General features: G+C 34.8%; 1 protein-coding gene across 1 annotated transcript in view; it reads right to left on the reverse strand.

Annotated features, from left to right (window-relative positions):
- Nucleotides 1-22,602, reverse strand: part of HSD17B3 (hydroxysteroid 17-beta dehydrogenase 3) — a 55,673-nt gene that overhangs the window by 6,524 nt on the left and 26,547 nt on the right. The window contains exons 3-10 of the mRNA XM_074281688.1: nt 22,117-22,192; nt 20,127-20,234; nt 18,939-19,006; nt 15,642-15,677; nt 10,352-10,386; nt 6,424-6,505; nt 4,848-4,913; nt 1,769-1,918 (exon numbers count right to left, since the gene is read on the reverse strand). Coding sequence (XP_074137789.1) covers nt 1,769-1,918; nt 4,848-4,913; nt 6,424-6,505; nt 10,352-10,386; nt 15,642-15,677; nt 18,939-19,006; nt 20,127-20,234; nt 22,117-22,192 — 621 coding nt within the window. The remainder of the gene's footprint in view (nt 1-1,768; nt 1,919-4,847; nt 4,914-6,423; nt 6,506-10,351; nt 10,387-15,641; nt 15,678-18,938; nt 19,007-20,126; nt 20,235-22,116; nt 22,193-22,602) is intronic.

Here is a 22,602-nt window from a genome sequence, read left to right on the forward strand (position 1 = left end):
TATAGAGATTAAATGATTTGCATAAAATCACAGAGGATAAGCAGAAGAGCAAGAATTTGAGGTCATAGCCCCCTTTAAGATTCCCCGTCTGATCTATAACTTCCTTTGGGACTGACCTTTGATTTCAGGATCTGGTCAAAACCACCCTTTTGTATTCCAAGGGGAAAGATCAGTATCTGAGCCAGTTTGGGCTGTACCCAGCCCCCACCGGATCTGAGCTGGCTTGGGTTTTCAGCCCCCATTCTAATGATCTGCTCAGATAGTCCAACCCCCATCTGATGGGTTCTGGCTATTGAGGAATCAACCTGGGATCCACCCTATGCCCCCTCAAGCAAATAAAAGAGCCAAACAGGAATCATCCCTTGGCGGAGAGTTGAAAGATGGGAGCACCATACTTTGCATCATAGACTCTGCGTCCCGCTGCGTCTGGTGTATTTCTTCCTCTCTCTAATGCCTTTTACTAACCAGACTTTAACCTTGCTTCCAAACCCTACAATAAACCTCTTTTTATCAATCTAGATTTTCGGGCCTGTAAATTCATTTACAGGGGACTCTCACTGCTGCTACACCTCATTTAACTTTGTACCCTTGCACCGAATCCTACGGGGTTCCAAGGGAGTTCCATTTGACTCCCTGTACCCCAAACCTGCCACTAGACCTCAATTAATCCTAATTTTATTGAGGTATAGATCTCATCACTTGGACTACAAATCCAGTACTATATGAGTCATCATGGATAAACAAACTTCTATGGACTTATTTGGGAAACTAATTACCACTTATATAGCACTATTTCATGGGGAATGTCTTTATAAATCCATTCAAAAAAAATCCTAAATGTTAGAGCACAATTGTTACAATTTTGGATATCAGCAACATATTTCTCAAAAAGTAAGAATTAGAGGAGTTTAATCCCTTAAAATATGAATAACTTGAATTATTCTTTTTTGGAGAAGCAGTTAGGATTAAGTGATTTGTCCAGGGTAATATAGCTCTCAAATGTCTGAGGTCATATTTGAACTCAGATTCTTCTGACTCTAGAGCTGGTACTCTCTACTATTCCACCTAGCTGCCCCTGAATAATTCTTTAAACACCTAATAGCATTTATAGAAAGAGAACTTTAAGATTTGCAAAGTACCTTATAAATAGTGGCTCATTTAATCTTCATAATAACTTTAGGAGATAGGTGCTATTATAACTCTATATTATGAATGAGAAAACTAAGGCAAATAGAGGTTAAGGACCCTACAGCTAGTAAGTATGTGAGGCTGGCTTGAAATCTTTCTGACTTCAGGTCAAGCACTTTATGCACTACTTTACTCAGCTTGAGTTCTTACTCCAAGTATTTGTGACTTCACAGTATAGGTATTCCCTTTACCAGAATTCTTCTAGACTAGTAGTTCACTTTCATGAATTGCTAAAAATGAAAATTTTATCTCCTGCCAGAAAACTATTTGACTGTGATCCAGTCTGAAATTGGTAAACAAAGAAACAAAAAACCCTTGTTCTTAGATAAAAATATAGTTTTTTTTGTCATCTCCATTTCTAAATCTTTTCCATCTTGAAAGGAACTTTCAGTTTGTCCTTCCCCTGTCATTGTTATCAAGAACCCATGTTTTAAAGGATCCCATGTCATGCTGAAACTTTAGAGAAGAATTCCAATTGTGAATTAACTGTATCAAAAATCAGAGAAATGTAGCTATGCAGCAGTATGTCCCATACATCTTTCCTCAATCATTTCTCTTAAAGAAATGAGTTTTAAATTACCAAGATTTCATGAGCCAGGCAACCACAAGTTTCATCTCCAACTGCAACAAAATCCAAGGATTCCTTAACAAATTCATCTGCTGTCTTCGTTATTATGTTGGGGTTGATGTGCTTTGTCATTGAGGTAGAAATAGAGTAAGGTGTCACCACCTAAAACAAGGAAGAGAAAGTAGACCTTTGCCCCATTGCAGTCCATCAATCAATCAACTAATAAATATTTATTAAGAACCTACTGCATTCCAGTCACAGTGCCAAACATTAGAAATGCAAGGAGAAACAAAAGACAGTACCTGCCCTCAAGGAGCTTACAATTTAATGGAGGAGACAATGTACAACAAATATGTACAAAACAATTCTCATCAATGTTATCATGATATCATTTCTTCATCTTTCTGTTTCTGCATAGTACAATGTAAATAGCCTCTTTGAGGGCAAAGACTGTCATTAAATATATTTATTTATTTTGATTTTTTTTAAATCCCCAGAGTTTCTCCAGAGAATCAGCATAATATAATGGAGAGAGAGCCAACTATGGAGTCGAGAAAGTTTGAGAAGATGGAGTAGCTTAAAAAACTCCAGGCGCTCCAAATTTCCTCAAAAAAAAAAAAAAAAAGACATAACATAACTTCAAAGTGAACTTAGGGTGGCAGAAATAAATAAGTCAGGGCAAAATAGCTGACCTCTGAAGACAATTTGTGGGGGCTTCACAAAGAATCACCCTTCAGGGTGTGGGTAAATATAAACATCTCCAGGTAGACTCCACTGAATCAACAAACAAGAACTGGAGGCTACTTGGTTGGCAGTATCTCAGAACTTTCATCTCATAGTGTGTGTGTGTGTGTGTGTGTGTGTGTGTGTGTGTGTGTGTGTGTGTGTGTGTGTGTGTGTTAGGGAGAGGTTGGAAAGCTTAATAGGGAAAGATTGAAGGACCTTTTGCTGTCATGGCTATAGATGAAAAGGAGCAAGCACATGACCAATGACCCAGTGAGTGCAGGAGAAGATGGGTGAGGGACCCTGCTGGCTGTGGGCACTTGCAGGAAAGTAGACTCCCTGATTTTGGTTCCAGAGTATAGGGAAGAGCTGGTTTGCAATCACCAGAGGGAACAAAAGGGGTTTTGGAACAGCGTGATTGGGGTCCCTAGCCATGTCTGAGAAAGTGCCCAAGGGAAAAACTAATGAAAAAAAAAATTTTTAAGGAGGAGCTTCAACAGTACCAGATTTCAAATTATATTATGAAAGTAGTAAGTAATCAAAATGTTCTGATATTATCTAAGAAATAAAAAGGTATTTCAATGGAACAGAGAATATACATAATACATTGTAATAAAGGATTATAGTGACTTTGTGTTTGACAAATGTAAAGATTTAAGTTTTGGGAACAAGAATTCATTATTTGTTTGTTTTTAATTATTGAGAAGATTAGAAAACAGTTTGGCAGAAATTGGGCATAGACCATTACCTTAAACCATGTACAAAGAAAAGGTCAAAATGGATAGAAAATGGTCAAAATCCTAGATATAAAGGGAGATAGATATCACGAGAAAATTAGAAAACCAAGGAATATATTACCTACCAGACTCATGAATAGCAAATACCCTGAGTCATTGTTTAAAGAAAGACAAATTAAAAAAAAAAAAAAAAAAAAACTTGAGAAATCTTACAGCTATCAGATTGGCTAGCCACAATGTTTGGAATAGGTGTTTCCTTAGACAACCTAAGATCTGTGAAAGACCTTAACTTAGCTTTAAAAGGTCAAGATCTCCCATTGTATCTGGGATCATCTCCAGGTGTCCTGATATATATCTTGCCACTGGACCTAAATATGTCCAAAGAAGAATGAGGCTGGACTTGACATATCATGACATCACTATCTTAATGTCATGGTCCTCTTGGAGAATGAAGAGCAAACAAGTAATTATTCCAAACACTGTCATCTGATCTTCCAATCCACCCTAAGCCTCACCATCTGACTTTCAGCTTCACTTTTAGATTTTTCTGGACCTTTTCATCTGCCCTGAAGCTGGATTCTCATGTTTATGTTGTTTCTCCCAAACTGATTATAAGCTTTTTGAGAGTAGGGACTATCTTGCTTTTTCTGTTTGTATCCCCAGAATTATATACATTGTTTAGCACAAAGTCAGCACTTAAATGTTTCTTCCTCCTTACCTCCCTTCCTTTCTTCCTATGGGGACTACCTAGAATCCCTCATATCTCTGCCCTTTTCTGTCTCACATCTTCCCTACCACTCTTACTTGCCCTACTATCACCCTCGAGAATATAATTGAGAATGAGAATAATAAAGTAATAAAGAAAAAATTTTCCCATATGTCTAACATAACCTATATTGGATTGCTTGCTGTCTTGGGGAGAGGAAGGGAAAGAGGAATAAAAATTTGGAACTCAAAAATCTTACAAAAACTATCTTTACATGTAATTGGAGAAAAATAAAATATTATTAAGCATACAAAAGGAGGGATGAGAAAAATGTTTTTTCAGAGGAAAACAGAATGTGTAAAATAATTTAATATGCTATTTTGATGGGCATCCATGTACTCTCCAACTATGATCACTCCCACTATGCTCATCTTACTTTCATCCCCCTTCAATAGGAACAATAGTAGTGCCAAAAGTGAAGGGATTATTTAGCACAATTCCTTACATACAGTAGGTGCTTAATATATTTATTGAACAGAATTGAATTGAAGGTAATTGGGCTACTACCACACCACCATGGGCAAGTCAAAAGACCTGAGTCAGTTATTATCTGTATGATAAGGTCATACAGGCAAGTTACTTGACCTCTAAAACTCATTTGTCTTATTTATAAAGTGAAGGAGTTAGAATAAAGAGTCTATAGGTCCCTTCTAGTTTAAAATAAGTAGTTTTATGAAAAGTAAGGGCTATCAAAGAACTGAGAGAGGGACAGTATCCTTCTCCCTCGGTACTCTTCTCTGCACACTTAACCCTCTAATAAACATGGGGCCAAATCACACAGAAGTTGTGTATGCCACAATATTAAAATGGTACAAGGATTAAAACTCAAACCCAGCATCCTGTGAGTATGCACCATGTACATCACCTGTATAATTATTCCTTTCTCCTTATACTCAGCTTGAAGGGCTTTGGAAAACGTGCATACAAAAGCCTAGAAAGAAAAGGAATTAGTCATCAAAAAATCTCTTTCTTACCAGCCCAAGGACACACAGAAGGGATTCCAAAGGAACTTCCCTTTTTCAACCCTGAAAACCTCAGTATTACTTTTCATTTTTATCTCTCCTTTATCCCTTATCTCCAATTGTATCTATTTTATCATTTTTTCTATTTACAAAATTGTGTCTATTTTTTTAAAAATCTCTCCCATATCCTCTACTCAATACAAACTTCTTATCTGTCATTTAGGGCTCTCCAAAATCTCACTGCAACCTACTTTTCCCCTCTTATTTCATATAACTCTCTTTCACTGTACTCTGTTCTCTCTCCAAACAATAATATTAATTACATTCTGATCACATTCTGCCCTTTTCAGCTACTGTTCAGTTATTTCAGTTATGTTCATGACCCCATTTGGAGTTTTCTTGGCAAAGATGCTACAGTGATTTGCCATTTCCTTCTCCAGCTCATTTTACAAATGAAGAAAGAGAGGCAAACAGGGATAAATGACTTGCCCAGTGTCACACAGCTAGTACATGTCTGAGGCCGGATTTGAACTCATGAAGATGAGTCTTCCTGATTCCAAACCCATTATACTATCTCCGATGGAGACTTTTCACTCCTATGTATTTATCTCTTATGTCTCCATGAAAGGAGATTCTATGATATATTTCATCTTTTATGTGCAGCATATTACACATAGTAGGTACTCAGTAATTTTTGTTGTAGGCTTAGTAAATTGTACTGATAGCAATTAAGCAATTATGAATAAGTGTTGATTTCCATAGAAATATTTCTATTGCCTTAAACTGGAAAGAATTCTCCAATAATAGGGAAGTAATTATTTTAGTAGGGAAAACTCAATGCATTTTATTTATATTCTTTCATCTATTACTCATCTTTTTGAGTTCAAATCTGTTTTCAGACAGACACTGGTTAGCTATGTGATCCTGGGCAAGTCATTTAACTGTTTGCTTCAGTTTGCTCATCTGTAAAATGAGCTGGAGAAAGAAATTGTAAACCACTTCAGTCACTAAAAGTCAGACACAAATGAATTGATTAAAAGGTAACACTTTTATCTTAGATTTATTTTGTGACTTTGTAGACATCCCTGCTAACCTCTTCCCTTTTACTGATTGGATAACCTCTTGGTGTCACATCAGTACTACTAAATTTCTTTATTGGTTTTTAAACTTGTTTATGGCAGCCTCAATCTTTGTATTTCCCTTAGTATTTAGCACACAGTAGGGACTTCTTTTTTAGCTTCTTTTTTTAGAAACCTCAGCCTAATGTGCCCAGAACTCATCTCAGTAACAATTTCAATTTGAACCTTTAGCCTGAATCTTTCGTAAATTCTTTCTACCTCGATTACATTCTAAACTAGATGAATCTATGAGAAATCATTTTTAAATCTCCCATAAATCAGATTGAAAAAACAAAGGGAAATCTATGTGAAATCATTCAATTTGATGAATACTGAGGCACCAAATTGGATTCTCACTCACTTTTGTAGATGAATATAGGCTATATAATGGCCAAGGGAATCGACCTGCCCCTGAGGAGATATTCAGAATCAGTCCTTTCCGCCTGAAATTAAAATGAGCAAAGTTTCAGACAAATTTGTGACATGATTCCATCACGTACAGAAAAAAAAAAGCAATAACTGAGGCTCATAGGGATTGCCACACAGTCCTTCATGTTCTCATTGTATTAAATAGCTTTTAAATCTTATAAAATAGCTTCACCCATCCCCCTTTAATAACCAGGATCCCCCAATAAGTGTTTGTTGAACTTACAATATCTACAATGTCAACTTTGGGGTTTATGCTGTGGGATCAGGTCACAGAAGCAACTTTGATATAATAGAAGCCTTCGCAATACTTCTGGTAACCAATTCCAGATGGACTCATGTTATTTCCAGTGCCATGCTAACATAAGTAATATTACAAAATGTCTCCAACTATTTGGTTTGTCCTTTTTTAAGTAGAAATTTTTTAAAAAATAAAATCCATGTGATCTCTCAATTCAACTAAGAAATAATTTATCAAAAGCCTAATGTATAGAAGGAACAATACTAATGAAACAAAGGCAAAAATGAAAACAATTCCTGCCTTCATAGAGCATACATTCTAGAGAAGCAGCCTGGTAGAATAGAATTGTATACTGGATTTGAAGTCAGGGGATCTGAAAACTCTCTCCATCTTGAAATTATTTTGAGTTCATTGAATAAACGTGGCCTCCTCCTCTACCCTCATCACAGGAGAATGGAGAATATAAACTTTTTTTTTTTTTTTGCTGAGGCAATTGGGGCTAAGTGACTTGCCCAAGGTCACACAGCTAGGAAGCTTTAAGTGTTTGAGGTCAGATTTGAACTCAGGTCCTCCTGACTTCAAGGCTGGTGCTGTATTCACTGTGCCACCTAGCTGCCCTGAGAATGTAAACTCTTAAAAAGATGGATTATGGTTCTTTTTTTGTCTTTGTTTTTACTTTGCAGTACAGATTAAAAATGGTTTAAAGAAAGCATATTCACCTAAGCAAAATTATCAAGAGCATTCATGAATTAAAATGGAAGGACTACAAACCAAGGTAAAAATGAAGATTTACAAAACCATACTAACAAATCATTTTTTCCTTTGAGAACAGTGGTACCATTATGCTTGGACCATAATTTTCAAATATAATTCTCCAAAGCTTATTGAAGTGGCAATAAAGAGAACAAAAATGAGGAAAGTGGTGAGATTGGACCCAGTATAGGTAAAGTAAGTTGAGATAAGAGAGAATACAATTGTGATAATATTGTGGGGCTGAGATATAAAGCACATGAAGAAGAGGAAGATGCCAAAGGTGTAGGGAGGAAAATTGAAGATTTTATTAATACTAGAAAAAAATAACTAAGAGAACATCAATTACTACTGACCTACTCTCCCATCTATACAAAATTATTATTAAAGTCATCTCTTTACAATCAAGGACACAGAGAATATTAGCAAAGAAATTGCAAATTTTTTTCACTTGAGATTCCATAATTGATCACATCTTTACCATTTTTTCAATTAACTGAGAGATGTAGAGAATTTAAGATTGTGCTTCTTGTTTGATGATAATCGAAGCATTTGATTCAAGAGCCAAAATATTGCTTTATAAACTCTTTTATTTACAAGCTCCACATATTACTATAATACTATATATATAATACATAATATTTATATATAATATATAATAATTTCTTAGGAGATATAACAGAAATAACTTTATTCAACATCTATATCCCTCTAATTGCAAACAGCAGGTGACACATAAAAAAGAGAGCTCCCCAAAGGTATTTTGTTATTGCTGTTTTTATTAGAATATTAGAACATGAAAAAAACAAACTTAGAAGATGATGGCTAGAATATGATCAAACAGTAGCATTTTAGTACAAGGCATCATCAATAGTCTTCAACAAGTCATACTCAACATGGGAACACACAGCAGCAATATGAAAACTCATTGACTTGTACAATTTGGAAAAAATTCAGCATAGAGTCTAAACGAAAGAGGGAATCCATGGGAATACTGAGCTTCAACAAATGCTATTGTATCAATCCCCAAAACAATCCAGAGCCTTCTAGAAGAGATCTGTAATTACTCAAAAGAGTCCAAACTGTCCAATCACACAGGAAAAGACAAGTAGATGAAGAAAGTCTATTGATCAGATTTCAATTTAGGGATGAGCACCCTAATTAACTTATCCAACAATTATGTCTCAGATAGATAATGCTGATAGACAGTGACCTGGTCCATAGTTGAATAAAAAGAAGACAATAGGCTGGTTTGTTTTCAGGAAATTTTGAAGTTTTTTGAATCTTAGGTTCTCATGAAAGTAAAGGCCAATATTTTCAATACTAATATTTATGGATATTCAATAATGGCAATGAATTATGATATACAACTGTCTCTAGAGAGTTAGAAATGAGTATCCCACAGAACACAATGGAAAGTCACACACAATAAATATGAGCATTCTATATATAAACACAAGGAACTCCATTGGACGATAGAAGCAAGGAAACTATATAAGAGAAAGATGGGCTGATCAAAGGATAACAGGTAGATAGAGTTCTGCACTGGTATCCTTTCAATTATCAGAAAAAAATGAACGAGGCATCTATGTTGGGAGGATCCTTTGTAGTGAACTTTTGGAAGATCACAGACAATAGTAGCACAGCATTGACAGGCATAGATGGATTGTCACTGAAGAACATTGCCAAATTAATGAGAAAAATAGCTCCATTTGAGCAATGAATATCCAATCTGCCCAAAACCCTGTCCAGCATACACTAGATATTTAATAAACTTTAATTAATTAACATTTGTAGAATTTAATTTCATTGATTCCAGGTTTTTCCATTGGTATGTTTATGTGAACTTGAGCATATACTTATGTTTTCTGGGCCTCAGTTGCCTCATCTGTAATATCTAAATGGAAGGACAACCTAAATGATTTCTAAAGGCTTTTAAGGTTCTTAATGATCCTAAGAATGAAATTATAAGTCCAAAATATTTTTTCTGTGAAAATCAGAAAATCTGCCATTTACTGAGGATCATCTCAGAGAAAAGTGTATTAGTTAGAAATTTTCAAATTATTATAATATGTAATGTGATAATAATAGCTAACATTTAAAAAAATACTACCATATGTCAGCCACTGTGCTAAATGCTTTACAATTATTATATTATTTGATTCTCACAACAATCCTGGGAGGTAGGTGTCATATAATCCTCATTTTGCAGGTAAAAGAAATTGGCAGATAAAGATTGTCTGGGGCAAATCTGAATTTAGGTCTATATGATTCCAAATCCAACACTAGTGCTCTATCCCTTGTGGGATGTGTGTGTGTATGTGTGTGGGTTTTATACATTTTATGTATACATACCTGTATGGACATACATGCATGCATATATATATACATATATACATACATACATACATATTTTTATGTGCTTCTCTATGTATGTGTAGTCATCCCCATCCTACCCCCAGACCCTTGAGGTCAGGGACTATTTTGTTTTTTGCCTTTGTATCTCCAAGTTTAGGCAGAAATATGCCTAATAAATGTTGGTTTAATTGATTTGACTTGAAACCAGGGATCTTTGAGATATGGAATTTAGTGTAAATTAAAAAGACCAATCTACCACTTTAGTATTTTGACTTATACAATACCTCAGTCCTTATGAAAAGTTGGTGCAGAGTGTTATGTCTAGTTTTTTAAAAAATCATTATTTCTATCATTTGTTAAAACAGTACCAGCAGCAGAAATCAAAAGTCTCAAATATCAGCACCCTGGGAGATTAAGCTCTAAAATTTCTTGGGTTGAGACCATAAACAGCTGGGCAATCTGCCAGAAAATGAAACTTGGAACTTAGAAAGGGATTGGCTAGCTCAGGACTTACCTTATTTCCATGTCTCTCAGAATCAAGCGAGTCATCTAAGAGAGATAACAGGAATTAAGAATTGCCAAAGATATTACAGAGTAAGGGCAGGGAGGATTAGTTGATCCTTTCGATAAAATTGCAACAAGACTGATAAAGATTGCAAGAAATGTTGGGAAAATTGTGAAAATGCCAGTCTAGAGCCAACAAGAGACTATGTCCCCCAAGAAGTTTAAAGGAAGGGAAATTGGAAAACCTCTCTAATTAAGGAGTTCTTAATATAAGGTCCAGAGATACTTTCTATGAATAGATTTCAAGGCATTCATATATTAGAAGAGAAAAAATTATATATTTCATATTCACCCATCCCTGGTTGAAATTTGGCAATTATTTTTGTAATATTATTTTTTGGGATTATCACCAGATCATTCTTGGGTCCACAACAACAACAAAAAAAAATGAAGAACTTCTGTTCCAGTTATATTTTCTCAGTCTCAATTTCCTCATCTATAAAATGAGAATAAAAATAGTATCTACTTCCCAGGTTGTTGTGAGGATATGATACAGTAAAATATTTGTAAACCTTAAAGTGCTACATAAATGCTAAGTATTTTAGTTTTATTTTTATTAAATATTTTAAATACAAATTAGTTATTGAAAACTTAAAATGAGGGGCAGCTAGGTGGCGCAATGGATAGAGCACCAGCCCTGAATTCAGGAGGACCCAATTTCAAATGTGATCTCAGACACTTAACAAATTCTAGCTGTGTGACCCTGGGCAAGTCATTTAACCCCAGCCTCAGGGGGGAGAAAAAAAAAAGAAAGAAAGAAAGAAAAACTTTAAATGATAAATAAGTATTGTTAGCTTATTATTATTTTCTAAAAACTAGAAATATGTATAAGACAACCATAGGATCAAAAACAATTATAAACAGATCCAGAAGACTTGGATTTAAATCCAAGCTGTAACACTAGCTATGAAATAATGTACACATTGATTTAATCTTTCTGTGCTTCATTTTCCTCATCTGTAAAATGGGATGACCCCTCACAAGATTATTGTGAAGAGAGAATTTTGTAAACTCTAAGGCACTTTATAATCTTAAGATATTATTAAGATAGCATGGTTAACATCTTGTCTTAATAGCTAAATCCATGATGAAATATAAATTACACATTTCACATCCTTTACTAAAATTAGAGGAGATTTCATGGGGAAGAGCACTGAGTGCCTCAAAGGAAAAGGAATGAATTGAGGAAGATGTTTCATGGAATGAAAAACTAAGATCATTAACTTTGTTTACTTCATAATTGTCTCTGGGCTGGCTCTCCACATAAGACTCAACAAGTGGCTAGATTTTGAAGTTTGTACAATTACCCATTATTGTCATTGGGTTTAGGTTAGGTCTACTCAAAAAAATATAGATAGAGCCTTTCCAAGATTGGTCTTTGATAAATGACAGGGAAAACTCATAATAATCCAAGATCATCACTCTGAAACCCCAAGGAGGCTTAATCATTTCTAAACTCCCCCAATTTCATTAAAGGTATTTTGCTTACAGTAAGACAAAAATCTCAATGGCCCCAAAGGTCACCACACAAAATCTACCAAACTTTTTTGAGAAAGGAAAAAAATATGATAGACCTGGACAATATTGCAGCACTATGTATTTAATTCTGGGCCTGCAGTCAGGAAGACTCATCTTCCTGAATTCAAATATAACTTCAGATACTTACTAGCTGTGTAAATTAATCCTGATTGCCTCAGTTTCCTCATCTGTATAATAAATTGGAGAAGGAAATGACAAACCAATCCAATATCTTTGCCAAGAAAAAACCAAATGGGGTCACAAAGAGTGGGATATAAATGAAATGATTGAACAACATGTTTCCAGTTGAACCATGAGGTGATTTGGAAAGAATTTTGGATCTCCAATAAGAGAACACCTGGATTTAAATCCCAGCTCTGCTTATTTACTGCCTCTGTGACTATGAGCAAGTAACTTCTTTCTGGGCTTGTTTCCTTCCCATCTTGGGCTCTTAGATGATCTCAAACTCCTTCATTTCATTCTAAAGCTTAAGACACTATGACCATCTCAAAGCTCCTAATTTCTAGTCAATGGTTTTTACCAGACACACAGGCTAAGAAGCCATTCTATCCTCTTTTCTTAGCTACCCTTCTATTTTCTACCCCAAAATCTCTCCTTTTAATTATTGCAATACCAAGTACACAGTGATTACATTCCCAAGAGTTCTGAAAAATGATATAGGCAGGATCCAACATCCTAATATTTGAAAGGAAAAATAGTCCAAAATGAATGAGCAGAAAAAATAATTCTAAAAAGGAAGAAATAGAGGAACTGCTGAAAAAACAAACAAACCAAACAAAACAAAACAAAAAAAAAAAAAACTAACATGGACACCCAGGATTGAAACCATAAAGAAGCTAAAGAAGACAAAAGCAAAGAACAGTAAATGGGCTTGGATATAAAGGAATAACACTACATAAGAATTGTGTCAATCTTAGCAGCTCAGGAACTAATGGAAAAAGTGGATTTAGAGTCAGAAAGAAAAAGAGTATAAATTCTGCCTGAGATACTTATTACTTATGTAATCCTGGTTATGACATACAACCTCAGCCTCAGTTTCTTCATATAATAATAACACATATCAAAAAGTTATAAGCATCAAATGAGATAGTATGTATAAAGTACTTTGTAAATCTTAAAGCAGTATATAAATGCAAATTGTTATTGTTATTAGGCATCGAGGTGGTACATTTGATAGAATGCCAGTTATGGAATCAGTAAGAATTGAATTAAAATTTCTGTTTGGGAGGGCAGCTAGGTGGCTCAGTGGATAGAGCACCAGCCTTGAATTCAGGAGGACCTGAGTTCAAATCTGGTCTCAGACACTTAACACTTCCTAGCTGTGCCCCTAGCTGGGCAAGTCACTTAACCCCAGCCTCAGGAAAAAAAAAAAAAAAAAAAAAAGAAAGAAATTTCTGTTTCCCTGTTTTCTCATCTACATGGGCTGGAAAAAAAGCAACATTTTCCAAGAAAACTCCAAATGGGATCATTGAACAATAACAATGTTCAACAATAACAATTGTTATTGTTGTTGTTATTAGAATAAGCCAAAGCTGATTATAAAAGTTAAAATAACAACTAAGAGATATTTTAAGAATATGTATATATCTGTGTAAATTGCAAAGGTCCGGGCTAGCTCCTCTGAAGGGCTCAGAATAAGTCCTTGTCAGGATTAGCAAAAGTCCTTGCCCCACGTTGGGCACCAAAATGTAAAGTTCTTGAATTGTGAGGGTCCAGTCATCTGCTCAATTATAATCCTTCTCTGGGAGGAGATCTGTAAAATCTTTTCCTCTGTGCGCAGGTTTCTTGGGAGCTCTGAATCTCCTCCAGCTCTTGTCCTTCCCCAAATCAGACTGGTCTCCTTTCAGCCTGCCTGGCATCACAACTCTATATCAGAGTAGATTCTCTCAGACCCAATGCTGCCCTTCTTTTATCCTCCCAGAGAATAGGCATGTGAGAACTCAATGGGGAATGGGGAAATACTTCCACCAATGAACTTGCTCCTCTTAGAATTCCTAAGGTGTAAACTCCCTTTAAAGGCCCAAACCAAAGGTCTGAGCCAGAGAACTGTCAAGTCAATCTGAGTTCTCACCTTGTCACTGTCCAGACAACCTGAGTTCTCACCTTGTAATCCTAACACTTATTTATATCCAATTTATGTATACAGATATATCATATGAGATATAAAAGTTGAAAAAAAGATTATTAATAACCAATGATTTGGGGAGATAGTCCTCATTTCAAACTTTATTCCCTTGAAGGTTATTGAATTATCTCCTTAATCTTGATTAAACCTCACCCCATTTTACAAGGAATCTCTAATATAGATTCTTTAGTCTAGATTATCCAAGATTAAGAGTTATCTAAGGATAGGAATAGTCTCTCTAACATGCTCAGCCCCTCTCTAGAGTGATCTCACTTCTCTTTGTAAATTCCACTTATCATTAATGGATAACAAATCAAAGTTAATTGCTACTCTCAGGAATGTTCCTCTTCCAAGGGCATATAAACTATGAGTCTACTGTCATGCAGGTCTTAGGCATTTGAAAAATTCCATTGACCTTTTTGCTTAAATGCTGGCATTTAATAATTGTTAATTAACTAATTAAATATTATCAATTATATATTAATAAAATGTTAATAATTAATGATAAAATTAATCATTTTAAATTTTAAAACTACCATGACATGTATGGTGTCCTGGCTATTCTATGAAGACATTCCTTTTCCAGCCTTGGGAATTTTCTCTAGCTGTTCTCCATATCTGGACCACTCCAAATACTAACCTCCCTGAATTTCTTTAAGTCCCAACTAAAAGAAGCCTTCTCCAATCCTTCTTAATTCCAGTTCTTTAGTTGTGTTATTTCTTACTTATCTTAGATAGAGCTTGCTTTATTTATTTGCATGTTTTCTCCCTTATATGATTGTGAGCTTCTGCAGGCCATCTTTTGTCTCTTCTTATATCCCCAGCACTTAGCACGGTTCCTGGCATACCATAGACACTTAATAAGCATTTATTAATTTGTATAGTTGAAATGGAGATTCAGATCAAGTAAAGACAGAGAGATAAATAAAGCAAAAAGATCACGAAAGCGGCCAAACAACATTTTAAGTTTGATGTAATGAAGGCTCTAAACTTAAATGGAAAAAGAAAACTGACTATGCTAGATGTCCTAAAGAGAATAGTTAGAATATACAAAAACAGCAATCTATATCCTCAGAAGTTCACAGAAGACAAAACTCTAACACATAGCTTCAAATGCATAGACTTTAGTGATTCTAGATTAGGAAGATCTTCACTGGTGGAAAAATTTTCTGCCAAAGCAATTGTCAATAACTATCTATTAAAAAAGAAAGATGTCAATATGAATGGTTGGAGGGAGTGCTCACACCCAGGAAATAATGGCTTCTAGAAGTACACACACACACACACACACACACACACACACACACACACACACACACACACACAGAGAGACATAGATAGATGGATGGATAGATGATAGATAGATAGTTTGATTGATAGATAGTTAATGTATCTTATCTTTCTCTATTGGATAGTGAGCTCCCTGAGGACAGAGAACACAAAGTCTTACTAAGTTCATTCCTTTTCCCCCTAACCCCCACACCCACCATCTACTCCTGACCCCAGTGCCTTGTTCGGTGTATTTCATATATTAGATATGTAATAAATGCTCTAATAATGAATATTTGGCATTTACCTTGACTACAGAAGAAATGTTGCAATGGATCAGGTTCTGTAATAAACAACAAGTAATTTTTACATTCACTTGAAAAAATGGCTTAAACAACATGGCTTATTCTAAGGAAGGAGGATTGTAGAAAAAATCAAATCAAATCAAATCAGGTAGGATCTGAGCTATTCCTGAGCCCCATCGCAAAATAAGTATTTCCACCTTCTCTTTCTGTGTTCACTTCTCCACTGTTTACCATCCTTATTTTAGCCCTGAGCCATGTCTTATGGTGAGCATTAATTGGAAAATCAAAAGGCTGCACAGTGTCCTTGAGTCAGGAAGGCTTGAGTTCAAATCTAGCTTCAAATGCTTACCAAGTTCTATGCATAACTTTGAGTAAGTCACTTGAATTCTTTGTGCCTCGGTTTCCTCATTTATTAAATTGGAATGATAACAGCACCTATCTCCTAAGATTATTGTGAAGATAAAATGAGATAATATTCTTAAAGAACTTCTCAAATCTTAAATCAATGTATAAATGCAAGTTATTAATATTATTATTATTATTATTTTAAAAGGCTTCTATTACATCAGAAAGAAAAAAAATTTTTAAAAAGACTCTAGCCTACAAAAGAGAGGAGCAAGAAGGCAGTATAGTGCAGTGCAAAAAGCACTGAATTTTGAGATTAAAAAGTTTGGTTCCAAATCTCAATACTGTGCTTATGTTTATGTGATACTAGGAAAATCACATCTGAGTCTCCATTTTTTCATCTATAAAATGAGTCCCCTTCCCTGTAGTTCTGCCTTTCTTTAATCTTGTAAATTAGTCAAATTGGACTAAACAGCCGTTCCCAGAACTCAAAAGTTCTTTCTCTTACCTTTGTAAGCTCTTCACCATATCCAGGATGTAATCCTTCTTAATGTTTACCTCTCAAAAACAAATTTTTGTCTTCCTTCAAGTCTCAATTTTGGTCCCATTCTTCAATGATGTCTTTCCTGATTGCCCCTGCCCTACTTGTTAATATCCTCTCCATTTTCAGCTTTTTTTGGCTCTTCTTACTGTTATATATCTTATACTCCCAGAAGAATATGAGCTTCTAGACTGTTTTTTTTCTCTCTCCAGAAACTGGAACAGTACCTTATACATAATAGGTATTGAATACATATTTTTTTATTAAATTGGAGGATATCTGAGAAATTGTGGTATGTGTCTTAGACTTAGCCCTACAGTTACAAATTGAGTAATTGAGATTGGTCCACTCCCCTACACAAATTGTATAATATGGCAATGGAATACTTGGGCTCCAAGCTAAGCACTCTTTCCACAATGTCACTTTGCCCTCTAGTGAAATAAAAGAAACTTTTAGCCTGGGTTAGACAATAAAAGCTGAGAAAGGAATCTCAGAAGATCACTGTTAAAATGTCTATACAGACTTCCTTGCCTACAATTTAAAATTATAAATAATAAATTTTATATTAATTCTATAATATAATGTGAAATTCTATGAGAATACAAAATAGTATATTAAATAATATTTTCAGGCAGTGAGTTCCATAAAGGGAAACAAATATTATAAATAAAAAATTATGTTATGGTAAGATATGGTTTTGATGTATTAGTAACATTATTGTGAAATTCATTGGCCAGGATACAACTATACATTATAAAACCATGTTTTAACTAGGAAAAGAGAGAAAGTCAAGGAGTTAGACTGCTTTCTTTCATATATTGATATCCATTACTGTAGATTCATTTTTCAGATTACCAGATTTTCACTTTGGAAAGTTGATAAAAGAGCTTGCCTTTATTTGTGGGGAAAAAGGAAAAAGCTAACAATATAGGTTCTCATATTGGGATAAAGTTGGGGACTGATTCAATTAACTCCTCAAACCAATAATTGGTTTCTTTCTATCTAATTTTTTTCAAGATTAGGATTTTTAAGTCTCACAAAGTATATTTGATCAATCAAAATCTACACATATTTTATTATTAAGGACCAGAGAACAGGAAGATTTTCTTCCCAAGTACATTTTGGATATATATCTTTAAGTAATAAAATAACTACAACATTTATATAACTAAGTTTTGGTTTGCACCAGTCCATTAAACCAAATCAGGAAAATTCTGTTGGTTTTGTTTATACAAACAAGTTAGAATTCTACTGACATATCAGGAGAGAGTAGTTTGACCCAAGTCCTTGAAAGAGAATTGCTTGGGAGATAGAGAGACCAGAGAATAGCACCTTGACCAGATCATGAACCATGATGAGTCAGATGACTGTGATTTCTCATTCACATCCTAGCAATGAACCTGGGATTGCAGCCATTGGCTTTAGTGTCTACAATGAGAGTCAAGAACAAATTAAACATACTGAAGAACAGAAAAATACACTACACCTATGGGAAATTTCATGAAAGAATAAAAGGATTTCCAGAAACTTTATGAGTTACCTCCTTTGTTACACATGCTTTATGCTTAAGCCCATATTCCATTGTATTCTATATGAACTTATGAAAAATTTTGGTTGGTTGGGGGAGGAAGATCAACTGCTCTTGCTGATAAATCCTGGTTTTAAATATCAACTAAAAATCCCACCTTGATTGGGAAGCCTTTCCCAATCCCTCTTAATTCTAATATCTTCTCCTGTTGATTATTTGTTATTTACTCTGTATATAGCATGTTTGTGCAAAGTTGTTTGTATAATGACTCTTCCATTAGATTGTGATCTACTGGAAGGGAGGAACTTGTCTTTTGACTTTCTTTGGATCCCCAGGCACAGTACCTGGCATGGGGTAGGTGCAATAAAGGACTGATTAGTAGACATCAGCTGATAATTAATGTGCAGTAAAGAAACAGTAGTGGGGCTTGTGAGCTATAGTTCTAAAAAATCACCCTCAACTCTTCTGAGTTACTCCTAGACTTGAAGGGAGACAAATAGCAACCTCACTCTCAAGACTCAACTTGATAGTAGAGGTTGGCAGAATGAGTCCAAAGATTGTGCTTTATTGGAAAGGTTAAGCATTGCTAGATTACTATATTATGGAATACTGAACTTCTGGGGGAAGATCTTGGACTCCTGAACTGGAGCAGTACACTATGAATTTCTGGGGTATGGGATAGAGATAGGAGGAGGAAGCAGCAAAAACAGAGAGAGGTCATCAAAGACAAATTTCCCTTAGCTTACAGTTCGGGCGATTAACAAACCAGATGTGGTCTGACATCCCCATACTTGAGGTCTTAGGTTATCAACTCCTGTGATTGTAGAGTTCAGATGTTGCTAGATAAGATTAATAATCTATAAATAAGAAAACAAATCTACTGACCTGTATTTTATCTGGCCCACTAAGGAAATGGCTTGGGAGATAATTATGGACCATTCCAACGTTATTAACTATGAGAAAATGGAAGAATTTAAAGATATAGAAAACAGATTCACAATAATCTGATTTTCCTCAAAGTTAGGATTTTTAGCACCCCCCAAAAAAGTATATTTGATTGAAATCCACATATTCTTTACTATTAAAATCAGAGAAATATAACTTAGATTTATATCACTGGGAGATAATATAAGCAACATTTATAGAACTTTAATTGCAAAACACCTTCCTTGTATCCCTGCTGTGTGGTAATATAGATATTATTATGCCTACAGGTGAGGAAACTGAAACTCACAGTTTAAGTGCCATGCCCATGATCACAAAAAAAGTAAGCTATGAGGTAGGATTCCAAGCCCAAAATCAATGGATCGGCCAAATGGTGACATTTTGTTCTCCCCCTTTTCTCCTCCCATGCTTTAAAAAAAAATAACATAATATAGCATTTTTAAATGTTAAAATGTTTTAAAATTGAGTCAACCGCCCCTCGATTATCCACATGTGAATTACCTACTTTCCAAAAGATTCACAGCAACTTTTTATGCTTAAACTGGCTTCTGTTTGCCACCCCAACATCTTGTGATAATCAATTTGTGCTTATTAAATATTTGAACATCAACAGAAGGGCAAGTGAGGAGAAAGAGGAAGCATAGTGTGTAATATTTTATTGTAATTATAAGGAAGTTTTCTATTTGGCGCAAGATATAGCCTAATGGAGAAAAATGCTGAAGTTGACTCAGAATACTAGTATTTGAATCTAAATGCTGACATTTCCTAGGCTCAATTAACCACTAAGAGTCTCTGTTTCCTTATCTGTAAAATGAGTATGATTTCTATTATCCTCTCACAGGGCTATTGTGAAACAAATGAAATCACACCTGAAATGCACAAAATATAAAATGCTTTGTGAAACAGAGCACATTACACAAATGTAAGTTATCATTCAGAAAGCTGAGGTCACTGTTCTTTTTCATTTGTGTGAACAACTAAAAATTTGAATATAATCTAAAATGTAGCTATGCTTTCATTTTGAACTAACATCATTTAGTAAATGAAACTATAAACATTAGTCAGATAATTATTAAGGCAAACTTGCGTTGTCATCAATATAAATTTTGCATTCTTAAAAAAGCTTACCCAGAATTCCAATTTCTAATCCTTGAAGGCTCTCTTTGATGTTTTCATATATGTCATCTTTGGTAAAGTCTGCTTGTATGATCTTTACATGACTACCTGTTGTCTGCTCTGCAAAAATGAGAATAAAAAGTGTACCAAAAAAAAAGCCCTGATCTCTCCCTTAATTTCTCCCCCCATTTCTTTTGACAAATTATTCCTAAAGAAAACAAGGAAAATTCCACTACAGGAATCTAAAATGAAACTTTTTCTTTATTAAGACATAAAACACAAATTCCATTAGTATATAAAATAAATTGCTGCAAATAACAAGACTTGCTCAATCTGTTAAGGATGATATGCCATGATAGCTGTAATCAGTTATTGAGGTACCACTTACCGGATCATTATACAAAGCCTATCTACATTCAATTCACATTCTGTTGTTTTGTGGACAGAGTCAAGATTGCAGCTGCTTAAGGTGCATAGTTTATGGTGATGTGATTATATGTGTGTGACTGTGTGTATACATATATACATAGTATTAATGTCAAAAATATTGCAAATAGGTTTGCTAAACAAAATGACAGTCAATCAGTCAAAGCTGTTTGTCCTTTGTTTTTGATGAGGACCAATGACATCATGGGATAATTAGCTTGACTTGCAAGTGAATTAGATTTGTGAGGCAAAATTGTACAAAGTTATCAGTCTTTCCCAGAGTCACTGAAGTCATCAGTCAATAAGCATTTATTATGCACCTGCTCTCTCCCAGGTGATATGCTAAGCACTTTATACTTCAGAATTCTCTTACAAGGAAGAGAAATCATCAGGCATTAGACTCAAACTTCATTGTTTCCTGTGCAAAAAACCATAATTCTTGATCTTCATCAGCTGATATAAGACTCTGCCTTTGAGTGGTATCACCACCTTTGATTTTATATCAATTATTATTATACCATATGAAGGGAGATTTAGCCAACTGAAGACAATTAAAAAATTTTTATTAAAGCTTTTTATTTACAAAGCATATGCATGGGTAATTTTTTCCAACATTCACCCTTGCAAAACCTTTTGTTCCAAATTTTCCTTTCCTTCCCCCCACCCCTCTCCTTTAGCTAACAGGTGCAATTTTAAAATTTTAAACTGATCCGATAGATTGTACGATCTAAGTATATTCTCCAATGAGCATCATACTGTAAAGCACTTAAATTTGATGACACAACCATGGCCTTCAGAATATGCAGGGCATTAGCACATTTGTAATTGAAATCATACAAAAGTAGTTTTAATTTTGAGGTACTGTTACTACTGTGCTCCCCTTGGAGATAAAATTAAATTCATATTTTCACTTATTTGAAGATTCAGGGAATTCAGGGAAAGTTCAGGGAAGATTTCATAGAGTTTCTGTCTTATCTAGGGCTTTTAAATTCCTAGGTCTATTGGGGGAAGAAATTTGAAACTACCATTTCTTGAATCTCAAACAGATTACCTAAAATGATGGAGGATAACATGGGTGTGTCCACAATTTTCTGTAATTGCCCAGGAATACATGCAATATTACTACATTAAAAAAAATTGGATATGAGGTCAATCTATTCCAAAACTGGCGCAATTTCAATGGAAGATTTTAGTGTTTCAATAGTAGGGAGATTCCTAGTTAATTTATCTTTTAGTGGCATAAGGAAAACAAAAGGATTGCCCAAATCCTGACATCATCAATGTTTGTTACTTCTTATATCTAGCCAGAAAATCAAGGTAGGTAATTTTATAAGCCAAGATTATGTATGGGTAGGCAGCTAGGGGGTGGAAATGGAAGAAATGGAGGCAGGATGAAAAAAGATTCACCTTCCCATAGACATATCACACTCAGGAGCATCACTTCAAAGAATCCTGCTCTAGAGAAAATGTATCAAAGTTAATCATTTCAGGTAATAGGCTGAATGCCTGTTCAGGGGGTGTAGATTTGTTCTGTAATCCTCAAAAACAGTTCTTTTTATTATTAAGAATCACTTACCAATTCCTTTTGCAACTGTCTGGAGTTTTTCAAGTGTCCTGCTGATCATTACAATATTTAATCCATGTTTTGCTAGCTGGAGAAGTTTTAAAAAATTAAGATTATCAAGAGGAACAGCTTCTTGTTTTAACAGATAAATTCAGGACTTTGCAATTATACTATTATAACAATCACTATAAAGTCCTTACTTAAGCCAACTGTTAGACTGTGGGGATTCCCAAAATCAGATAGTGACATAGTTGTACATGGAATATGGAAGGGGCAAAGCACCTATTATTAAATAAAAGACTCCAAGTAAATGACAGGACATTTTCCCAGCAGTATTAACTGATTGAATAGATCACCAAATGAGTTAACATGTCTACAACATTTTGCAAAATTAAGGCATTATACAAATGCTAGCTATTATCTTTTTCATCATCATTATGTGGAATCTGACTCCTGTTTGTGAGATTGTAGCATGAGTGAATGTGTGAAAGCAGAGGG

This window comes from Sminthopsis crassicaudata, chromosome 1 (genome assembly GCF_048593235.1).
Source record: "Sminthopsis crassicaudata isolate SCR6 chromosome 1, ASM4859323v1, whole genome shotgun sequence".
Classification (NCBI taxonomy): Eukaryota; Metazoa; Chordata; class Mammalia; order Dasyuromorphia; family Dasyuridae; genus Sminthopsis; species Sminthopsis crassicaudata.